The 21,763-nt window shown below is 39.7% G+C and overlaps 1 protein-coding gene across 1 annotated transcript; it reads left to right on the forward strand.

The window, feature by feature from the left end:
- The first annotated feature begins 592 nt into the window (after positions 1-592).
- LOC139951876 (uncharacterized) lies at positions 593-21,625 on the forward strand. Its single transcript, XM_071950955.1, has 8 exons — positions 593-780; positions 4,253-5,063; positions 9,135-9,468; positions 10,726-10,840; positions 12,012-12,222; positions 15,032-15,120; positions 16,980-17,225; positions 17,586-21,625. The coding sequence occupies exons 2-8, from the start codon at positions 4,391-4,393 to the stop codon at positions 18,579-18,581; spliced, it is 2,664 nt and encodes an 887-aa protein (XP_071807056.1). The 5' UTR covers positions 593-780; positions 4,253-4,390; the 3' UTR covers positions 18,582-21,625.
- The last annotated feature ends 138 nt before the right edge of the window (positions 21,626-21,763 follow it).

Raw genomic sequence — 21,763 nt, forward strand, 5'->3', positions numbered from 1 at the left:
CTTTAAAGACACTGGACACCTTTGGTAATTGTTGTCTGTGTAAACTCAACAAAGATGGGAATAATAAAAAATGAAAATAAAAATCTTTAAAATAAATTAATTCGCAATTAAATTGTCACTGGTCGGTTGTACCCCACCTCCCTGAAAAGGAAGAAAAAAAAATACTGTCTTCCCTTTTGAAATTAAAAGCAAGAAAAGTAAAATTCCTGTCGTCTAGCGACAAACGTAGATTCAACATTTTCTTCGAAACTCCATCGGGTGTGACACATACTGAATCATGGCGTTGACTGAAGTTTAATTTTAACAGCAATGGGGAAGCACCGAGCGTTTGAACTGTATTATTTTGTTAAACCAAAACCATTTTAGTGCAAAATGATCGATGGGTAAGCCTGTATAAATTTACATGTACATGGGATACCATAATGCGGGGGTTGTATTGTTTGTATTGTGCATAATGCAGTGTTATTCACTGTTGGTACATCCATAAGCCTAATGTACATGAACGCATTCTGTGCACACACAGTGACCCGGTTGGGGTTGCACAATAATTATAGGGACATTCCCTATTCTCCAACGCGCTACGACGATCCGAACGTGGCATGCATTTGATCACGATGGTAGTATTAGACGAAAAATGATGTAAAGTCTGATGCTGGCATGGGGGAATTCCCACGCACTTTCCTGCCTTACACCTTTTACAAATCATGTCTCATTCTCGGTCAACTTTAGCTGGATGTTCCTGGTGGGGTTTTGGAGACAGTTTTATCGGTGGAACGTAAGGTAAATTGGTCAAGATTTTAGTTAAACGGCCGGTTGTGATGTCCGGCTTTAGCGCGACAGACGTTGAGGAGAGAGGTCAGGCCGACATACTGCAACGTTACACACTGCAAGTGCAGTATCGCATGACCTTTAGCATTACACCCGTTGCTTTGATAATTTAGTTAGCGTAGAGAGCTTGTTCTACTACACTAGTAGTAGTACAGGTTTGAAGTATGTGTATTTGTCGCCATTGTAGGACGTACGATCGCCATGATTACGTGTTAAAATACCCACAGAGAATGTCCAGTTGCTGGTTCGTTACTGCGCCATTTTGTTTCGTTTGACCTTCCCGTAAATGCAATGAATGCACACTCGACACTGGCCAATTCAGCTCAGTTCAGCTTTGTTGATGATGGTTTAGAGTGTCGTGTGTTTTATTATAATCCCTCTGCAAATACCCGGTGTTAATTATTCATTAACTCATATCATACAGTGATCGTGGTGACTGTCGATTGTTTTGACATTCCTTCATTCTCAATTTTGTTTTTTTGAAGTTGTGACCTTTCAAACCGTTCAGTTTATATAGCACTGAGTTTAAAAAGAAATGTGTTTCTGTTATTTGGTTTTGTATGCCTACTGATTCAGATGGGCCATTTTACCGGTCTTGTTCAGCTCAGATATGTGGTCCTGTGGGAGGGGTGGGGGGGGGGGGGGGAGCTGCCAACCGGTCCCTGATTCTGCAAAAAATAAACCAATCTTTCCATATTCTGATCATGGGGGTAGAATTCTACAGGTCTCCATGTTCAGATGAGCAATTTTGAAAATCTCCCTGTTTATGGAAAGTTGTTCCCTATCCTAGTAGGCTATAAATTATTGTTGAATTTTGTTCTCGATTATTATTTCTCTGATTGCTGTTCGAAATCTCCCTGATAGGAAAAGATAGGCAGGGCTCAACAAAACACTGGACTGCAGGCCCGAGGGCAGTGCTTTAAGCATTGGGACAGTAACTCAAGACCTGACAAGTCCTTCGGTCTTGTGTTTGTGTTCAAATTCTGATAAAGTCTGGTGACTATTGAAGAATACTTGCCCATTAATATAATGAGATAAATCTTTATGATCTTTTCAAATTCAAACAGTTTTGAAAAAAATTGTAAAGCCGTGAAAGCATATTTTCTTCTCAGTTCATTTGAAGAAGAATTCTGGTCTTGTTAACAAAACTCTGGCCCTGTAACTAAAAAGAAGAAGTAAAAAAAAAAAACGATACTGGGATGGGGTAGGGTAGTTCTCAGGGAAGCAACCATGGCTAAGTGTCTTGCTTTAAAAGAAGAAAAGTGTCACGACCCGGACTCGAACCCGCACTCTTTTGATCAAAACACCAGAGCTTGAATCCAGTGCTCTTAACCGCTAGGCTGTGACACGCCACAGTCTACCCTAATATTGGGCTGATAACCTTTTTTCAACATCAGTTACATGGTACATGGCAACTACCAGGTTGTCATTTTGGGGGGGGGGGGGGGGCAAAGGACAAAGTTGTGACAACATAGTTAAATATCTGATAATGGAGGCAGCCAATAAACAGAAGGTTGTCAACTTTTGTAATTTATGTATTGGAATGTGTTTAAGACAAGGCTTTAGCCTGGATTTGGTAAAAGGGTTTTGGAAACATAAAGACGGGGTGTCCAATTTGTTCACTTGTAAATGACAGATAAAACAGGGTGTCCAAATTTAAAACGGGGTGTCCAAATTTAACACAGGGTGTCAAAAAAGACACACAGACATCCCTCTGGCTCACACTATGGGGGGAGCAAAGGACAAAGTTTTGCCAAGTTAGTTAAATTTATGATACTGGAGGCTGTCCTATTTGTGTTGGAAAGCATCAAGATTAAACACATAGTTAAACATATACTGATAAATAAACAAATAATAAATATCTCATGAAGATGGAGTGACTTATTTCATTGAGCATGGTGAGAAGTGAGACGATTGCTTAATAAATTTATTTGCCAAATCAGCAGGACAGGGTCAAATTTCAAAGAGCTGCAAGCACAAAAAGTAGCTAAGCGCAACAAAGAATGTGCACAAAAATAAGGTTACCAGTCAAAATACTTCCACATTATCATCTGTGACTGGTATCCTGCTCAGTTTTGCTTAGCAGAACATTGTTAAGCAATATTTTTTGCTTAAGCAGCTCTGCAATTGGGCCCTGGAATCACACAGTAGGCCCAATTTAATAGAGTTGTTTAAGCACAAACTGGTTAAGCACAGCAAAAAATATGCTCACCAGAATAAGGTTACCAGCTGAAATATCATTTTACATGCACCCCCTGTGATTGACGTCCTGAATAATTTTACTTACTGGAAAGCTCTATGAGTTTTTGCCCCATTGTCCTTGGCCCGATTTCATAGAACTGCTGAAGTACAAAACGTTGCTAAGCTGAACAAAACCTTGCTTACCAGAATAAGGTTACCAGCCAAAATGCCATGTCATGTGTACTGTGCGCAACATTTGCTTTATAGTTTTGCTGAGTAAAAAAGTGCTTATAAGAAGCTTAATGAAATTTGGCCCTGTTCTGTTGTCTTTGTCTTGGCCTATTGGTTTCCTTAAATTACCAGACAAAATCGTCCCATGGCATAGAATTAAATATATTTATTTTTCCAGTGCCATTGAATGTAAGTGCCCTCCTCAAAAATAAATATAGCCTTGCCCCTCTCAAAGATGAAACTACATTGGATTAATAACCAAGTCAAGCTTAGCCTGACTATGCAGACTATGTTGAATGTAATCCTTAAAGGCAGTGGATACTGTTGGTAATTACTCAAAATAATTAGTAGCATAAAACCTAACTTGGTAACGAGTAATGGAGAGCTGTTGATAGTACAAAACATTGTGGGAAACGGTTCCCTCTGAAGTCACGTAGTTTTCGAGAAAGAAGTAATTTTCCACGAGTTTGATTTCGAGACCTCAAGAGTTAGATTTTGAGGTGTCGAAATCAAGCATCTGAAAGCCCACAACTTCTTTTGACAAGGGTGTTTTTTCTTTCATAGTTTCTCGCAACTTCGACGACCAATTGAGCTCAAATTTTCACAGGTTTGTTTTTTTATGCATTTTGAGATACACCAAGTGAGAAGACTGTTCTTTGACAATAATACCAATAGTGTCCAGGATCTCTGATTGCTGTACAAAATCTCCCTGATTGCTGCAAGATGCAAATGTTATAATTATGTTGGAAATGTCCAAGTAGCTTACAAAAGGTATCACGAAGAATTATGATTACATAATATTATGCAGATTTGTCAAACAATGGCTTCAGTATCCAGTCCAAAAAAAGGGACACCTTATTTAAACACTGGTGCACGAGTCACCAATTAAAATAAGAAACTAACAGTGGTATGTCCTGCCTGGCCGTCCTGACGTTTAGCAACTATTGAATAAGTAATATTAACAACAAACCGTGAAATCACATCGTCTTTGTTTTTTTGTGTCTATGTATAGAAACTGACATCGGTATCAACATTTGCGGAGCTCCCACCAACTTATTTTTCGCGCCTTTTGAGTTATTGTGCAGGCAACTGACCGTCAATACTTTGCAGTCATAACAAGTTTAGTTGCCATAGACACAGGAGTCTCTCGATGCCTAATCCGCACTCCGTTCGCAAAATCAAAATGGCCGACAACGGTAAGGAAGGTATAACCACTAAGCAAGAAAACGTGCAACCAATAAAAGTAACTTTACGCGCTGCAATTGAGAAAGCTGAACCCCCTCAAAACCCGCAACAAGGAGGCGGTGAGTTTAAAGGAGCTGTACACCCTGGGTTAGAGGCAAGCCACAACCCACAGAAAGATGCACCGAGTGCTCCTCCAAATGTGGTATCTGTGAACGGATACCTAACCCGAGTGGAGAACTCTGACCGACTACGTCTTGAACTCGGTAAACGTCCCGAGCCTCAGACGAAACCGTCAGCGGGACAAGACTCAAAAACTTCTTCCAAATCACGGTACAACGTCTCGGTTGGTCCGCTGACCAACAGTCCTGCCGTCAAACCAGCTTCAAAGGGCCGTCGGAATGATCAGAGAGTACCGAGTCAGGGGTCGGGACGAAGGAGCAAGAGCCCGATGTTTAGTCTCGTCCCAGTTCCGTCACCGATGCAGGTCGGACCACCCCCGGTAGCTTCGTCGAGCCGACCCGTAGTCCAGCCTCCTCCACCACCGTCTCAAGCCAAGTACGGGCACCAACTACCAGCGATGGTGACGTATCAGTCTGGAAACATTGCTGTAGCAACCGAGAAAAGACATCCAGTAGCAGGTACGTATGCAGAATTATTCTTATCAAAAGTCCACTCAGCGAGAACTGAGCGCTGTCCTTGGAACTTTCTTTGAACCAGAAATGTCTTTCACCACATTTCATGGTCCATAAAAGACTTCAGACTGACTAGACGTAGAATCGAACTGCCTGGCAGTTTTTAGCTGTTGCGGCTTTGACTGCGACACATCACTAGATGCTGTGTTTCAGCCACAAATTAACAGTCGCTGTCTTTGGCACTTTTATTTCATTGAGCAAGGTCTCAAGCATCACATTTCTGGTCCATAAGGAACATCTGAATAGACGTAAGAAGTATAAATATACAAAGTCTATATTCGTGTACAAACTTGCAGCTTTTGATTTTGTCCATGTTCTGAAGAACAACATTAGAAAAATTGCCCTGTGGTGTATTTCACAAAGAGTTAAGACTATTCTTATCTCGAGTTAGGACGAGTTACTTGTCCTTTAGGACTAGCCTTAAGTTTTTAACATCTCTTAGGACTATAGTCCTAACTCTTTATGAAATCGATCCATGATTATGGAAACCTTTCTACTCCCTGTTTGTTGTACAAAATCTCCCTGATTGCAAGATTCAAATGTTGACAGCTTTTCAACCGCAACACAGGTTAAGTGACCACCGATCTCCTTTGCGTGCACACGACTGTAAAGTCGCCATACCCAAGTGACGACCATTTTGAATTTTGCAAAAAAATGCACACAGTGCGTATGAGACAGTTTGATGTACTCTCTGTGAATTAAGGAAGGGTTTTTTGATTCCCCAATTCTGGCATTCTCCAGAAGACGATCAGAGCATACTGATCGAAACGTCGAGTTAACCCAACGGTTCTTTTCAGAACCACCCCAACTCATTTAGAGATTGTTATTACATGGTGTTACCGCAAACTCTTCTATATATTCCCAATCGGTGTTTTTTTTTATTCCAAAGCTTTTGCGTCCACAGTATGTTTAATGTTAATAAAATATATTTGGAAAATTTTTAATCTCCAAACCTCCACCACACCTCGTGGTAAGCCTTGGAGATTCAAATTTCCGTCATGTCCGTTAGTGAACACTGTGGCTAGGAGTGCGTTTTGGCGACCCCAACCAAAAACATTGGTCAGTTGGTTGAGCGTTTTCGCGTGTTCGGTTGAGGCGCGGTGACGATGCTGTTTAGAATTAGACCCACCGGTAACCGACTTGTTGAGTCAGTTGTGCTTTGGTTGGGGTAGCCAAAACGCACTCTAGAGATGCCGTTGCTGTCACCTCGCAAAATCCACGGATGGGTTCAACTTTTTATAATGAAAATACCGTCACAGGTTGTTTGTTGTTTTCTTAACAATTAGTAGACTCCGAACTGAAACTTGCACAATATACCTTAGACCGGTTGGACGGAAAATAATTTTATTTATTTTTTTTAGCTCTTGAACCTCGAGGTATTTGTTCATATTATTTTAAACTTGCTACCAATTTGGTATTTTTTTCTTCTTCTTTTTTGCAACGTAAAGACCAGTTCTAGGCCAATTTATAAAGAATTTTTCTCTTTATAATGTGGGCCTAAAACTCGGCTTTACGTTGCGGGGAACCCCCTCACCCCCCCCCCCCCCCCCCCCCCTCAAAAAAATAAAAATACAATAAAGTAAATAAAAATAAAAATAACAACAACAACACGTGACACTACTAAGATAATGAAAGTGAATCTAAAGCAGCTAACAAACAAACAAACTCTGACGGTCTTTCCCTTTTCTGACCCACCATGGTTCCATCCACATCACGTGGATTGACCAAATCGAACGCATTGTTGCCCAATGTTAAACAGCAACACGCATGGGAGAATCCCTGACAAAGCCATCCGATGGGCTGCCGGCCTTGAACAATTGTTTGACGCATTATTTCCGTGTTCTACACATAACTCTATGATTCTACCTGAACAAAATTTATGAAAAAGCACCCGGCGAATTACAGCTGGAAATATCATGAGGAAAAAAGGTGTGGGCCTATTGTGATACGTGATGCTGTATAATTGCACGTTGTTGCCAACGGCTTTCAACATTATAATCTTAAAGGCAGTGGACACTATTGGTAATTACTCAAAATAATGTTTAACATAAAACCTTACTTGGTAACAAGTAATGGGGAGAGATTGATAGTTTAAACATTGTGAAAAACGGCTCCCTCTGAAGTAACGTAGTTTGCGAGAAAGAAGTAATTGTCCACGAATTTGATTTCGAGACCTCAAGTTTAGAATTTGAGGTCTCGAAATCAAGCATTTTGAAAGCACACAACCTCGTGTGTCTATGGTATTTTCATTAATATCTCGCAACTTGGCTGACCGATTGAGCTAAGATTTTCACAGTTTTGTTTTTGCATTGTTGAGATACAGCAAGTGAGAAGACTGGTTTTTGACAATTACCAATAGTGTCCACTGTCTTTAGAGGGGTTTCAATAAACGGGTTTTTGTGTGTGTTTTTAACTTCATTTTATCATGTGGTTTTCAAATAACTGATATTTTATGGCGATTGCACTGTATTTTTTGTTATGCAGTTTTTGAAATGGAATGTGGCACATATCAAAACTTGTTAGGTTGTTATTTTCTGGAGGTTCTGACCTTAAATAGAAAACTGCTCCCGTCGTGCATATGTACGTGATACAATTGCCTGCCGTAAAAGCCATGGAATTTGATGTTAACAATCATGGTATACCCATATACGCCATTTCATTTAAAAAGGACCATTCATTGTTTGTGGCGCAGTGGGGCAGTCCAATCCTTCATATACATGGTCCAAAAAAAGTTGGTCTCGACATCATATTTCTTTGGCCTTGGTAATCTTCCATGATCAAAATAATCCACATCGCGTGCAATGAAATTCGACGATTGTATTGCGTAAACAATGTGGTTGGCAGTTTGCGGGCTACGCGCCTGATATCCACACCCACCGTGACGTCATCAACGTCGAAATAAAGACATGACAAGTTCATGCGTTTCCATGCGAGTGCACACGACACAAGATTGTGCAACTGTTTTCGATTTTAGTTTTCCCCGCCAGTCACTGCTACTGTTTGAGAGCCTTATGTTTCCTTGCGAAAGTGAAATTTCATGTAAACTTGATAACATAAGATGACAAGAAGCCGGTGACTATCAAGTGCCTGGTTTGTTGTAGTGTTATCTGCAAAGGGACTTCCCCGTGTGTTTCCCGCTACTGACCTTCGTTTGCTCACAACACCGCGGAGTTATTTCTCATCCAAATCAAAATGGGTTTCCACCTGTCATGCACTAGACTTGGGTGCAAGTCTGCTGTGGTGGTTTTGTCTACCTGATAACGCGTATACAGTATTGGGTAAGATTTTGTGCGGGAATGTATGTGAAGTCAGACTTGAATCAAGTCTATTCAAACATGTACTGAACTTGTGTTTCGTTGTAACTCTACTTGGGATTATTTTGTATCATAATGTGAGTTGAGTTTAGTCGCAAAAGAACGAATTTGCAATCCGGTGCTTATAATACTAATGTAATAGCGGCAACATTTTTGATAGAATGGGTTGATTTTGTTGAACCTTTGTTGGAAAGAAGACAAGAGAAGAAGAGTAGAACAAAACTGTTTGTGGATGTTGTTGTTGACACTCGTCGTAAACGTCTTTGGAGTGCGACCGTGGAATGATCAGCCAACCGACATAGTTTGCGGAAGGGCTTTCTGCTGTTTTGTTGCGGTATTTGTCGAGAAAGTGTAAGCTTAAATGCAGGATTCCTGAGTGAAACATGAAAGGAACGTTGTCACCATATCGTTTCTGACCACAGCCGCTTGAGACGGTTACTTTGAACTTCTGCACAAATTTTGCTGACTGTGTGAATAAATGGAAAGTTTAAATCAACAACGCGAAAAATAGTTAATGACCTGACGTTTCAACCATCTTTCTCGAAGGCTAAACACGTAAATGAAAAATGGTGACGACACTATTTCCAATGCAGTCTTTCATCTGGAACAAACATAATTCAGTTTTTTCTACAAGTAACGATTCTTGGAAGCATATTTAGAAATTTGTAACTGTTTTTCATCTTGATGTTTCTGGTTTTATCAGACGCACACCGAACACCACCGGCCCCGCAGCCGTCCCATAGACCGGGCCCACAGCCGACACAGAGACCGGCCCAGCCGTCCCATAGACCGGGCCCACAGCCGGCCCAGAGACCGGCCCAGCCGTCCCAGAGACCGGGCCCACAGCCGGCCCAGCCGCCCCAGCGACCGGGCCCACAGCCGCCCCAGCGACCGGGCCCACAGCACTCGCAACGCCCGGGCCCACAGCCGCAGAGACCGGCAGCCCCACAGCAATCTTTCCCGGTGGACCCGAGCTTCAATCTCTGCATGGCTGTGGAGTGCCATCGAGCTACGGGTCAGGATGAAGATGGGGACACGTAAGAAAATTTACATATTTAAGAAAATGTGCATAATTAAAAACAAAGTTTACATAATTAAAGATGCTATGTCAGATTTTTGGCCGATTTGACCCAAAAATTTTGATTTAAAATTCAATAGTTATTTTGATGGGGGTCGAGAAAGTTACAAGCTTTCATTTGAGCCATGGCTTGAAAAAGTCCGCCAATTATTAGTAGCAGTGAAATAAAGTGCTCAAAATTAGTTTTAAATTTTTGTCATGGTTCCTGACCATTAAAAGTAAAAGTTAAACTTTTTTTCGTTAGAGCGGGTGATACTCTTTGAAATACCATTCACTCAAAAAACTTTTTTTTTTAATGTTTGGGGCCAAAAATCTGACATATCATCTTTAAGAAAAGTTGTATATTTTTCTTCTGAAGAATTTTTCTTTCTAAGGAAACTCTTTTAAAATGTGGGTTTTATAATTTTTCGTAAGTGCAATGTTTCTCTTTAACAAATTGGGAAACATTTCCTTACCCTGCTACCTCTTTGTCATTTGTTATGAAATAAAATAGTATCTCAATTCAAATGAGATATTCTTTTTGTTAAAATGAGTGAAAAGGTGGTGACAGGACTCGGAAACTGCTCCTTTATTTTTGCTTCTGAGATAACTGCTCTTCTAAAAAAAATTACACTTTCTTTTTTATAAATATGCAATGTCTTTACAGCTAGAAGTATTTCTCTTGTAAAAATTGGTAATTGCTCAAAATAATTATTAGCATAAAACCTTACTTGGTATGAGTAATGGGGAGCTGTTGATAGAATAAAACATTGTGAGAAACGGCTCCCTCTGAAGTAACGTAATTTCCAAGAAATAAGTAATTTTTCACAAATTTGATTTCGAGACCTCAGATTTAGATTTTGAGGTCTCCAAATCAATCATCTGAAAGCACACGACTTCGTTTGACGAGGGTGTTTTTTCTTGCATTATTATCTTGCAACTTCGACGACCAATTGAGCTCAAATTTTCACAGATTTGTTATTTTGTGCATATGTTGAGATACACCAAGTGAGAAGACTGGTCTTTGACAATTACCAAAGGTGTCCAGTGTCTTTAAAAAAAAATATTATATTTCAGAAATTTATTTTGCTTCAACAGAAAACTTTCCTGGAATCATTTTGTAAATTTAACTTCCTAGAGGACTCCAGAAACAACTTATTAAGGTAACCTTTAAAATTTTAATTTTTAGAATAATTTGCTTATTTTATTTGTTTGTTTTTGTTCTAAATTTTTACAGACCGCTTCATATTGCCCTGGCTCAAGAGTTTGTTGATGTACGTCTTGTGCGACGGCTGGTGGAACTGTTCAAGTTAGCTGGAAAACCATTGGACGTCTTTAATGATATGCAACAGGTGGGTTTAATCTGATTGGATGATGTTAGAATCCTTTACCTTACCAATGAGAACCGGAATACATAATTGAATTGATACACCAATGTACTGGTTTATATCCATTGTTATCAATTTATTACTAAAAGAAATGGTTCATGAAAGGGTTACACAATTTATACTTTAAAAGTGGAATAATACTATACACTTTATTTGCAAATTCATATATATGTTTTTTCTTCTTTTCTTCTTGTTAAATGAAGGAAGTGGTATATAAAATGATTCGTTACCTAATTAAATAAAGCTTGTTGTTAATGTTGGTATTTTGTATGTTCTCCAATCCCGACATTGATATTTTTTGTTGTCCAGGTTTGTGCAAGTTTTTTTAAATTTCCGCTTGCCTCTCTCTCTCTTTTCATTTCTTTCCATTTCTGTCTACTCGACTACTTTTGTCCACAGTGTGTTGCGTTGTGTTGTTCTATACATGTAGCATTCAAGATCAGACTCTGCTTGCTTTGTAATGGCAGGTCATTTTGAAAAATACTTGGGTGCCTTGCTTATGGTTACTGACTGCCCTAGTTTTATTGTTTCATATTAATAATAATAATAATAATAATAATAATAAGACTTGTAATGCTCACGTATCCACCCTGCTGGGTGTTCAAGGATGCCTTTAACTTGTACTTTGCTTTGTGTAATGTGCACTTCATTCTTCTATATTACTTTGCTTTTTGTTGCTTTTGTAGGCCTTAGCAAAATGTGTACTACATTCAACTAATTTACTTTGCGTTTCGTTTGTTTTAAAGACCTAAACAAAATGTGCATTTCAGTCACTTATTTAACTTTGATTTTTGTTGGTTTTTAGGCCTAAACAAAATGTGTACTTTATTCAACTAATTTATTTTGCTTTTTGTTTGTTTTAAAGACCTAAACAAAATTTTCCTTTCAGTCAACTATATTACTTCGATTTTGTTGGTTTTTAGGCCTAAACAAAGTGTGTTCTTTATTAAACTAATTTACTTTGCTTTGAGAATTTGCCTTTCAGTCAACTATACTACTTCGATTTTTGTTGCTTTTGTAGGCCTAAGCAAAATGTGTACTACATTCAACTAATGTACTTTGCTTTTTGTTTTTTTGTACGTCTTAGCAATATGTGCCCTTCATTTATTTATAACAATTTGTATTTTGCTTGTAGACTCCACTTCATATAGCAGCAATTACCGGCAATCCAGATGCAGCACGTATTCTGGTGGAGAACGGTTCGAATGCAAACGAGACAGATCGAAACGGTCAGACAGCCATGCACAATGTTTGCTCCAATCCTTGCCAAGGGTCTCGAGACACCCTGGATGCAATCATCAGATTCACTAAGGTCAAACTAGATTTGGACACAAGGAACTACTGCGGTAAGTTGTTGTCCTTGTTTTACAACATCAAAAAGGCTAGGGGGAAATTTCTGAAAGCTGACAATTTTCTGCTTGACAGGAATAACAAGTTTAAGCTGAATACAGTCACGAGTTGACATGGGTATTTTGGCTGGTAACCTTAATCTGGTAAGCATATTTGTGTCTGTGCTTAGCAAGTTGTTGATCTCACATGCTTTATGAAATTGGGTCCAGGGTAGAACTAAAGCAGATAGCTGTGCTTAAAGGGCCCTATTTCATGGAGCTGCTTAAGCACAAAAATTGTCTTAAGCAAAAGAAATCCTTAGTACAATCAGATTACCTACCAAGACTCCACTCAATAGTTATGCTAAGTAAACAATAGCTAAAAACCAGTCACAATCAATGTATATGGCATGAAGTTTTGGCCAGTAACATGTGTAGAATAAGCAAGCTATTTCCGTGCTTAAGCAAATTTTTTGCTTAAGCAGCTCCATGAAATTGGGCCCAGATGTTCAGCTTAGCATAATTAGGGGTACCAGTCACAGATGCGATGGTTAATTTGGCTGGTAACCTTAAAAACAAATTATGCTTAATTTGGTTCTAAGTGCTTAGCTACGTCTTGTGCCCAGGGTTTATTGTCGATGATGGTGTCCGATGGATTGATCCGATATGGGCAATTATATAAGTCAACTGTGACATATGCAGAAGGGGGGGGGGGCAGGGGGCAGGATCGTTCCAAATTTCATTTCCTTGACTTTAATCTTGTACTTGTACTTTCCTGGAATATCTGTAGTGGTATGGACTCTATAACCACTGAGCTCTCAGATCAAAACCAAATAAATGCCTTACGAATCTAGCCTGTGCTTTTTCCTTCTGATAACTTCTGAACCGGTACACGGCTTCCTCAGGCTATCGGTGTTCTGTGTGTACGTGCTGTATTAACCGTATTATTAATAGTGTGTGTGTGTGTTTGTGTATGAGATACTTGTGGTGTGGTTATGAAAAGGATGTATTGTGATCTGTTTCCAAAGAAGGGGGGAATTCCCTTCTAGTAATCAGTTGCCATTGAATTCAAGTCCGTAGTATAAATAAACCATCCAAGCCTAGATCCTGATTCGGGGGTTTCCCCATGTGACACAAAAGAGATTGCTGTACTCGGAAAAAGCCACAAATACTTCAAGGAGGGAATTTTTTGGGTCGGCCTTGAATGGAAAACGAAGGGGGAACTTTGACCTTTGTTTTTGAGTTGACTTTGGATGTTTGAATAGGGTTTCGTTTGGGGAAGTTCCCACGGAAATTGAGCAAGGTAGTGCAGTGATTTCACAATGGGCTGAGGTGTGTTGTTGAGTTCTGGTGTAGAATGGGTTTATGAAATCTAGGACTCCTATTGTCATGATTGTCTTTTTGTTTTGATAGAGCTTCAAAAGCGGTCTCAGTTGGCCTTCAAAACTGAGAGCATATTTTATACTTTTCTTCCTTTCATTTCTAAAATGAAATTGATTAATAAAGGGTGTGTACCACATTGTTAATTATCAAAGACTAGGCTTCACAGTTGGTGTATCTCAACATACCCATAAAATAACAAACCTGTGAAAATTTGAGCTCAATCGGTCATCAAACTTGCGAAATAATAATGAAAGAAAAAACACCCTTGTCACACGAAATTGTGTGCGTTTAGATGGTTGATTTCGAGACCTCAAGTTCTAAACCTGAGGTCTCGAAATCAAATTCATGGAAAATTACTTCTTTCTCGAAAACTATGGCACTTCAGAGGGAGCCGTTTCTCACAATGTTTTATACCATCAACCTCTCCCCATTACTCGTCACCAAGAAAGGTTTTATGCTAATCAATATTTTGAGTAATTACCAATAGTGTCCACTGCCTTTAAAGCCATTATACACTTTCGGTAAACAGTATTGTCCAAGTCCCACACTTTGTGTATCACAACTTATATATAAAACAACAAACCTGTGAAAACTTAGGCTCAATCGGACATCGGAGTCAGGAGAAAATAACGGGAAAAACCCACTCTTGTTACGCCGTGTCATGACATGTGTTTAAAATAAATCTGTAATTCTCGCTAACGAGAATTTATATTGTTTTTCTGTTAAAGCATTTCATGGACTAATATTTCAAGAGAAGTCTTTCACCATTACCTTCTGTAAACCCTGTAAATTATTTGTAAATCTGTAAACTTTTATTTATTTTTTCTGTACCGAAAGGGTCCAATGGCTTTAATAAAGGGTGTGTACCACATTGTTAATTCGGCACTAAGGGGGGCTGTACCATGTGGCTGTATGCCCACATGTCCCAGGGAGTTGAGAAAGTCAGAGGAATGATCGACCAGTATGCTTGACGAACAGGAATAATAATGTTGTAAATCACCTTGTTCTAGCTACAAGGATATGTTTCAATGAATTGTTATTAAAATCTGGGTCTCTTAAGGTGTTGTGGTTTGCACCTAAAACAATTTTTTTAAATGATATCAAAAGAATTTCTGCTAAATTCATCATGAGAGTCAAGTTATTAATTATAATTATGAATAACATAAATGCATCCAAAAGAAAAACCACATTCTTAACATTTCTAATAACAATACCGTTTGCGAATCTTGATCGTTATGTTATTTTTATTTATTTTGTGGCGTGTCGATCTAGTTCACTTCATAAGACCCAAGCTCTGGTGTTGTCAGCAGCAGAGTGTGGGTTCGAACCTAGGTCATTACACTTGTGCACTTGAGCAAGACACTTATGTTCGGCGATATCTCATAAGATTTTTTTATTTATTTTATTTATTAAAATCTAATGATATTATTTGTTGTCTGTACAGGTTTAGGTCCACTACACATATCAGTGAAGCACAACTTGTTACATCTGTCCAAAGTGCTTATAGATGGTGGGGCAAACACTAATGCTGTGGTGAGTTAGTTAGTTTGTTTGTTTTGTTTGTTTGTTTGTTTGTTTGTTTGTTTGTTTGTTTGTTTGTTTGTTTGTTTGTTTGTTTGTTTGTTTGTTTGTTTGTTTGTTTGTTCGTTCGTTCGTTCGTTCGTTCGTTCGTTCGTTCGTTCGTTCGTTCGTTCGTTCGTTCGTTCGTTCGTTCGTTCGTTCGTTCGTTCGTTCGTTCGTTCGTTCGTTCGTTCGTTCGTTCGTTCGTTCGTTCGTTCGTTCGTTCGTTCGTTCGTTCGTTCGTTCGTTCGTTCGTTCGTTCGTTCGTTCGTTCGTTCGTTCGTTCGTTCGTTCGTTCGTTCGTTCGTTCGTTCGTTCGTTCGTTCGTTCGTTCGTTCGTTCGTTCGTTCGTTCGTTCGTTCGTTCGTTCGTTCGTTCGTTCGTTCGTTCGTTCGTTCGTTCGTTCGTTCGTTCGTTCGTTCGTTCGTTCGTTCGTTCGTTCGTTCGTTCGTTCGTTCGTTCGTTCGTTCGTTCGTTCGTTCGTTCGTTCGTTCGTTCGTTCGTTCGTTCGTTCGTTCGTTCGTTCGTTCGTTCGTTCGTTCGTTGTTAAATTGGGCCCAGGTCACCTTAAAAAGAACTTCCTTGTTCAACAAGGGTTCAACAATACATCTGTAAAAGGCTACTATCAAACACAATGAAAGATTCAGGTTAATGTCATTGTGTGGTCATTGTAGTTCTCACTTGAAGCGGATACTAAAAACTTTACAATTCTGATCAGGAAGTTGTCTAGAAATCCAAATTATTACAGCAGGTTGCTACCAATTGCTTATTATTGGGGCATGCATACCGATCTCATTTCATGTATAGATGGATTGCAATAGACGTCACCGGCCGCCATATTTGATGAACTGTGCACGCGTGAAGAGCTACCATTGGCTGAGAGTCATGCACAGCGCGTACACGCGTGCACTTCGATTGTTTTTACATCAAAGATGTCGGTAGATGAGGCGTATTGCAACCCATCTTTTGATTCTGGATGAGAAGCCAAGGACTCTCAGAAAAGCAAACTTAAGACTGTACTTGCCAAGAACTTCTTTATGGTTGGGTTTGTTGTTTTTACTCCTAGGCCTCATGTACTTCTTAAGACTATATTGTAGATGCTTTGTTTTGTATTATTGTGGGTTTTATTGTATATCCAGGGGTCGATTTCACAAAAAGTAAGGACTAGTTCTAACTTAACTTCGTTTAACTTATCTTAACTTAATTGCACTTATAAAGCGCTTTAACACTGTTTCAAAGCGCTGTACAGTCTAATACATATAATACAGAAAGACTTAGGACTAGTTCTAGGTGATTTAGACTAGTCTTATCTCTGATTGAAATTCACTCCGAGAGCCCCAGGGAGAACAGTTCATTGACAGCTGAGGGGGTTACCCTTGTTCAATAAGATGGGGGGTAATTGTGTGTAGTGTTCTCACTGGTGCAAATCTTTGTGAAAACCGTTCATGGTTCTGAAGCTTGACCGGTTTGATTATTGATCATTACCTACTGTTTAGTACAGATAACAGTAATTTTGGCACATTTGATTCGTGACTTTGCCTCATTGTCATTTATGTAGCCAATGTCAGCCACATGTCATCATTTCATAATGTGATATCATTTTCATAATGTGATATAATATTTATAACGTGGTATCATTTTTAAGAGGAACACCTCAGCTTTTGCATTGATATATAACTTAATACAAACAGAGTTATAAATGATAACAATATTCTTGATTAAAAAAAGATTGCTAACTTTTTGTGAGCGGTTAATCTAAATATTTTTTCCAGGACACTAAAAGCGTTCATGCTCTATCATAATTTCTTGTGGTTTAAATATGTTTTTTCCAGGACGCTAAAAGTGGTTGGACACCACTTTTCCACGCTGTCACCAATCAGGATCCTGAGCATGTGCAGATACTCTTGTGTGCGGGAGCCCAGGTCAATATGCAGTCATATTCTGGTAATACTGCCCTCCATGTTGCAACCGGGCGAGGGTTCACGGAGATCGTGCGGCTTCTGATGCGATACGGTGCGGACATGAGCTTGAGGAATACGCACAAAGACACGCCGGGGATGGTAGCGCAGGACAACAATGTAAGCATTAAGTCTTTAAAGCCATACATTGGATTTTTTGTTTTAATTTACCGACCAAAAGGGGTGATTTTGTTTTTAAAGAAATTGTAATGTCGATTTCGTCACACAATATTGTGGTAATCTTGTGGAATCAAACTGATCTAAGTCAAGTATTATTTTGAGGATAACATGGAAACAAAAACCTAACTCATTTTGAAGAAACATACAATAATATGAAAACAAAAAAAATTACATTTTCAAAGGTTGGACAAGCTTTTTGTTACCTAGTGTACCGATATCCAATATTCACATTCAAAGAACCCCACCAACACATTCAACACAACAGCGTTTTGAAAAATTTTCTTTTATTTATCTTTCCAGCAGATGACAAATATCCTGAGAGGCGTCTCATCCAGTCCCTCCGTGGGTTCAAGTCCGCACTACTCTTCACCAGGCTCCCATCCACACCCCATGACCAATGGGATGGCCCTCAAACCCTCCCCCACACCCTCCCAAAACTATCAAGTAATGTCCCAGACTGCCTTGCCCTTGGGGAAACATGGAGATAACCCAGGCAAGAAGCCCCGAGCGACACGCAAAGATAAAGGATCTCGTAGAGGTTCCAACGCCGCTAAGAACGAAGCATCGTCAAGTAATCCAGGGACACCGACAACCACCGCGAGTAGCAGTGTCGCGAGTGACGGCTCGGGTATGAGTCAGGACGAGTCAGACGCAGTCGTACCAACTAGTCATCGGGTGTCGGTTATCGTCGAGCCGAAGTCTGTGAAACGCCGTTTTCTTGAGCAAAATGAGAAAGACCAGCAAGAGAGACATAGCAAGACACCGTCTCCTAGGGGTGATAAAATGACACATAATAAAAAAATGAAAACTCATCTCGAAGCAGGAGCTGCGTCGCCACAAAGCATACCGAAACTGCACGACTCTGGAAGCGCCGCCGTTGATCAGTCTGAGCCGATGGATCTCACCAAAGGCAAAACAAAAGATGCAGTTGTCATAGTGAAGCAGAAAAAGGAGGTGGTGACGAACGGACAGACCTCTACGGCGCCTATTCTCGCCGATAAAGTAAAAGATGAACTTAAACCAGAACAACGGTCAATACGAAACGGAGATACAATGGCAAACCCACTCTCATTAAGTCATAAAAATGATGTCGTTGGAAAAGGAGGAACAGTCAAGACAGCAGAGATGGTTGATGAATTACCTAAAACGCTCGATCGTGATGAGGAGAAAATCGACTTAGTTGAGGCCGAGAAGGATGTGGCTAAGACAGAGGTAAAGGTCTCTGACGTCTCAACGCCCAAGAAAGAAAGGAAGAGGAAGAAGAGTGACAAATTACCTCCAAAGAAGAGAAAATAAATTAACTTGTAAAGAATTCTTGTATATATTAAGCAATTTTCAAAGTTTGCAGCGGATTGAAAAGCCTCTAGTCAAATTGAACAAAGCAGACCTGGAATTACACGCAGGCCAGAGAGGCCTAGGTCTCCGTTGCCCCTGGCTCTTAGTAGGCCTTGAAATAATTACAGCAATTGCCGTGATGCCCTGTGCTTTTGGTGTTGTGTCCTTAGCAACCTTCCAATATTATAAGTTATCACACAAGCGCGAGTGGAATACGAAAATATATAGTGCTTCTGCATCCCATATCCAACGAGACCGAAGGCCGAGTTGGACATGGGACACAGACGCGCTATAACGAATTTATCTTCCAGTCTCACATGCAACGCGCAAAGTTTAAAATTTCAAAACGATATTTCACAAAGAACAGCATTCACGCGCACAAAGTTTAGAATGTAATTTTTTCACTGTGTGATACAGAGCGTGACAAAATGACATTATTTCACAATACGCACTGTGTAATAAAAACAGAGGAAGTAGGATATAAAACAGAGGTCGTAGTATATATGTTTTTAACCCCCTAGTAGTTCGAGCTTCTGATTGGTGGATAAGGGCGTACTGGAAGATAAAAGTTTATGTTGAGGTGCCCCCTACCAGAGGGAATTCACTTGCCCCTTCAAGAGAAACGTTCAAGGACTGTCTTAGACTTGGTGTCCTCCAAAAGTTTCCCATTGACTTAAAGATTTTCCCAACAGATGCCCTTTGCAATCTCTGGTGGAGCTATGGTCATAAATGTGGCTTGCTACCTAAGGCCGCCTGCAGCCCAAAAATGTAGCTGTATTCATAGCCTTGACTCAAGGCTGTTGGCGCAGTGTGCCCCGGCCCGGTGCGGCACGATTTGGCAGTCTGCACGCTGTGCACACACGATCAACGTATACATTGTATGTACAGTACAATGTACAGCAAGAACAGTATAGCGAAGTCATGAGTACGGTCGTGTCTTTCTACTTTCAACCTCGTACACGCGGCTCAAACAACAAAGTATTCATGTACAGGGGTGGATTTTACAAAGAGTTAGGATTAGTCTTATCTCGAGTTAGGGCGAGTTACTTGTCCTAACTTAGGACTATCCATGCAATTTGTATATCTCCTAGGACTAGTCCTAATTTAGGACATGTCCTGACTCTTTGTGAAATAGACCCCAGTAAGTAAGTGTACCGTACAGATGGTACACATGTACATGTACTACAGTATGCGTACATAAGCTGTTCACGTATTATATGCACGCTTTGTGTTATGTTTGGGGCCGGGGGCATGTGTGCGCTGGCGGAATTCAGTGGGTACTTGGGTTATGCAGGTCGCGGCTGGCTGTAGCGCCTTGATCAAGGCTGCCGCATTCACAGTTTGCAGGGGATAGAAAGACTCTAATCGAATCGAACCAGGTTTTCTTTCTTGGAAAAATCAAATTTTTGTTTTTCTATGCAAGTCACCAGACACACAAGGCCTGAAGGCCACTTCAGTGTGTGGCCTACAATTTTTGTTGGGCCAGGGGCCGTTGCCACCTACATGTATTCCTGGGGCTGAAACAGGGGTACCCCCTTTACTGTGGTCATATACATGTATGAGGTAGGGTATGTGGCTGGCATCCAGCAAGGCCGCCCTTTAACGCCTTCAACCAGATCCCTTGGCAATTTAGCTTCTCAGCAGCAAGTAGGGATGATAACCCCCCTCCCCCCAAATTATTATTATTATTACATGTATATTCTGTGAAATAACCCACGGCACGCACGGCAATTGCCGAGGTGCCCTTTGCTTTTGCTAATGTGCCCTTGCAAAGTTCCAATACAAGTTTACATTTTCCTCATAGCGTGCCCCTTACCAGTGGAAAATTGCTGTGCCCCTCAAGAGTGAGGCTCAAGGCCTGTAAAATTGAAATGATGGCATTTCCACCTTATAAAAAACCCCAGGGCCCAATTTCGTAGAGCTGCTAAGCACAAAAATTTGCTTAGCATGAAATTTCTTCCTTGATAAAAATAGGATTACCAACCAAATTTCCATTTGTTGCATAATGCCCGTTACTTGTATTCAACTATGTTATTTTCAGTGTGTGCTTATTCTGAAAATCACGTAGGAATTTGGTTAATCCTGTTTTCATCAAGGCAACAATTTCATGCTAAGCAAATTTTTGTGCTTAGCAGCTCTATAAAATTGGGCCCTGGTGTTATAGATTCCAAGGAGCTTTTGGAAGTAGATCAAAGAACATGATCTATTTACTATGAAGAAAAACGCAGCATTTTGTGTTTACCAGGAAGACTTAAAAAAGTCTGAATTCGCACAAAAGTCTGAAAATTGTTCATCCCTGATAGTGGACAAGCCTTATACGGGTTATATTGTATGTAGAACTTGTGGAAAATGCATTTCTAATTTGATTTACATTTTTAAAATTAGAAAGAATTCAGCAACTTTACAGTTGTCAATCAATTTGTGTAAATTTAGATGAGCAAGAATGGAATAATATGACATAGATTTTTGATTGAGGAATATTGTTTGGGGTTTTATTTGTCTATTATGAAGTGTACTGATACACATTTTGCTTGTTTTTGTTTGTAAAATAAGACTTGAATATTTGTCTACATAAAATGTCATTTATTAAAAGTTTTAAGCTTCCAATAGTTTTTTTTTTTTTACATGTATTTTTATAATTATTATGGATGCATTGTATGTTATGGGATGTTGTTTTGTTTTGCATACTACTAATGCATTATTCATGTAAAAATGATGAATATGTAAGTTATTTAGATCTTCCATTTGTAGTAGGGGTGGAGCGGTGTTGGAATTGAGGGGCTATAGACTTCAGCCCACCTTGGCCGAATTCCATAGAGCTGCTTCAAAAGTAGCTAAGCACAAAAAAATTATGCTTAGTAGATCAAAGTTACTAGCCAAAATATAATGTACAACTTCAGTTTGTGGCTGGTATCCTGCTCATTTACGCTTTGCAGCACATTTTTAAGCAGTATTTTCTGCTTAAGCAGCTTCTTGAATCTGGGCCATGCTCATGTGCAAAATTAGCTCTTCACACGTATTTCTTGCTTCCCAAAGGCCTAAAAAAATAGTTGGAGGGCAAAATAAAATGTTGTTAGGTTTACTTGATTTTAAAAAATCAAGCGCTATTGTCAATCCTGAATAAAAATGAATCTGAAAAGGAT

This window comes from Asterias amurensis, chromosome 19 (genome assembly GCF_032118995.1).
Source record: "Asterias amurensis chromosome 19, ASM3211899v1".
NCBI classification, from domain to species: Eukaryota; Metazoa; Echinodermata; class Asteroidea; order Forcipulatida; family Asteriidae; genus Asterias; species Asterias amurensis.

What these genes read in the sequence shown, in the direction of transcription:
- LOC139951876 (XM_071950955.1), top strand. Translation starts at nt 4,391, where the DNA reads ATGCCTAATCCGCACTCCGTTCGCAAAATCAAAATGGCCGACAACGGT. An exon ending in TCTTTAATGATATGCAACAG is followed by an intron (nt 10,841 to 12,011) that starts GTGGGTTTAATC and finishes TTTTGCTTGTAG; the next exon opens with ACTCCACTTCATATAGCAGC. An exon ending in GGACACAAGGAACTACTGCG is followed by an intron (nt 12,223 to 15,031) that starts GTAAGTTGTTGT and finishes TTGTCTGTACAG; the next exon opens with GTTTAGGTCCACTACACATA.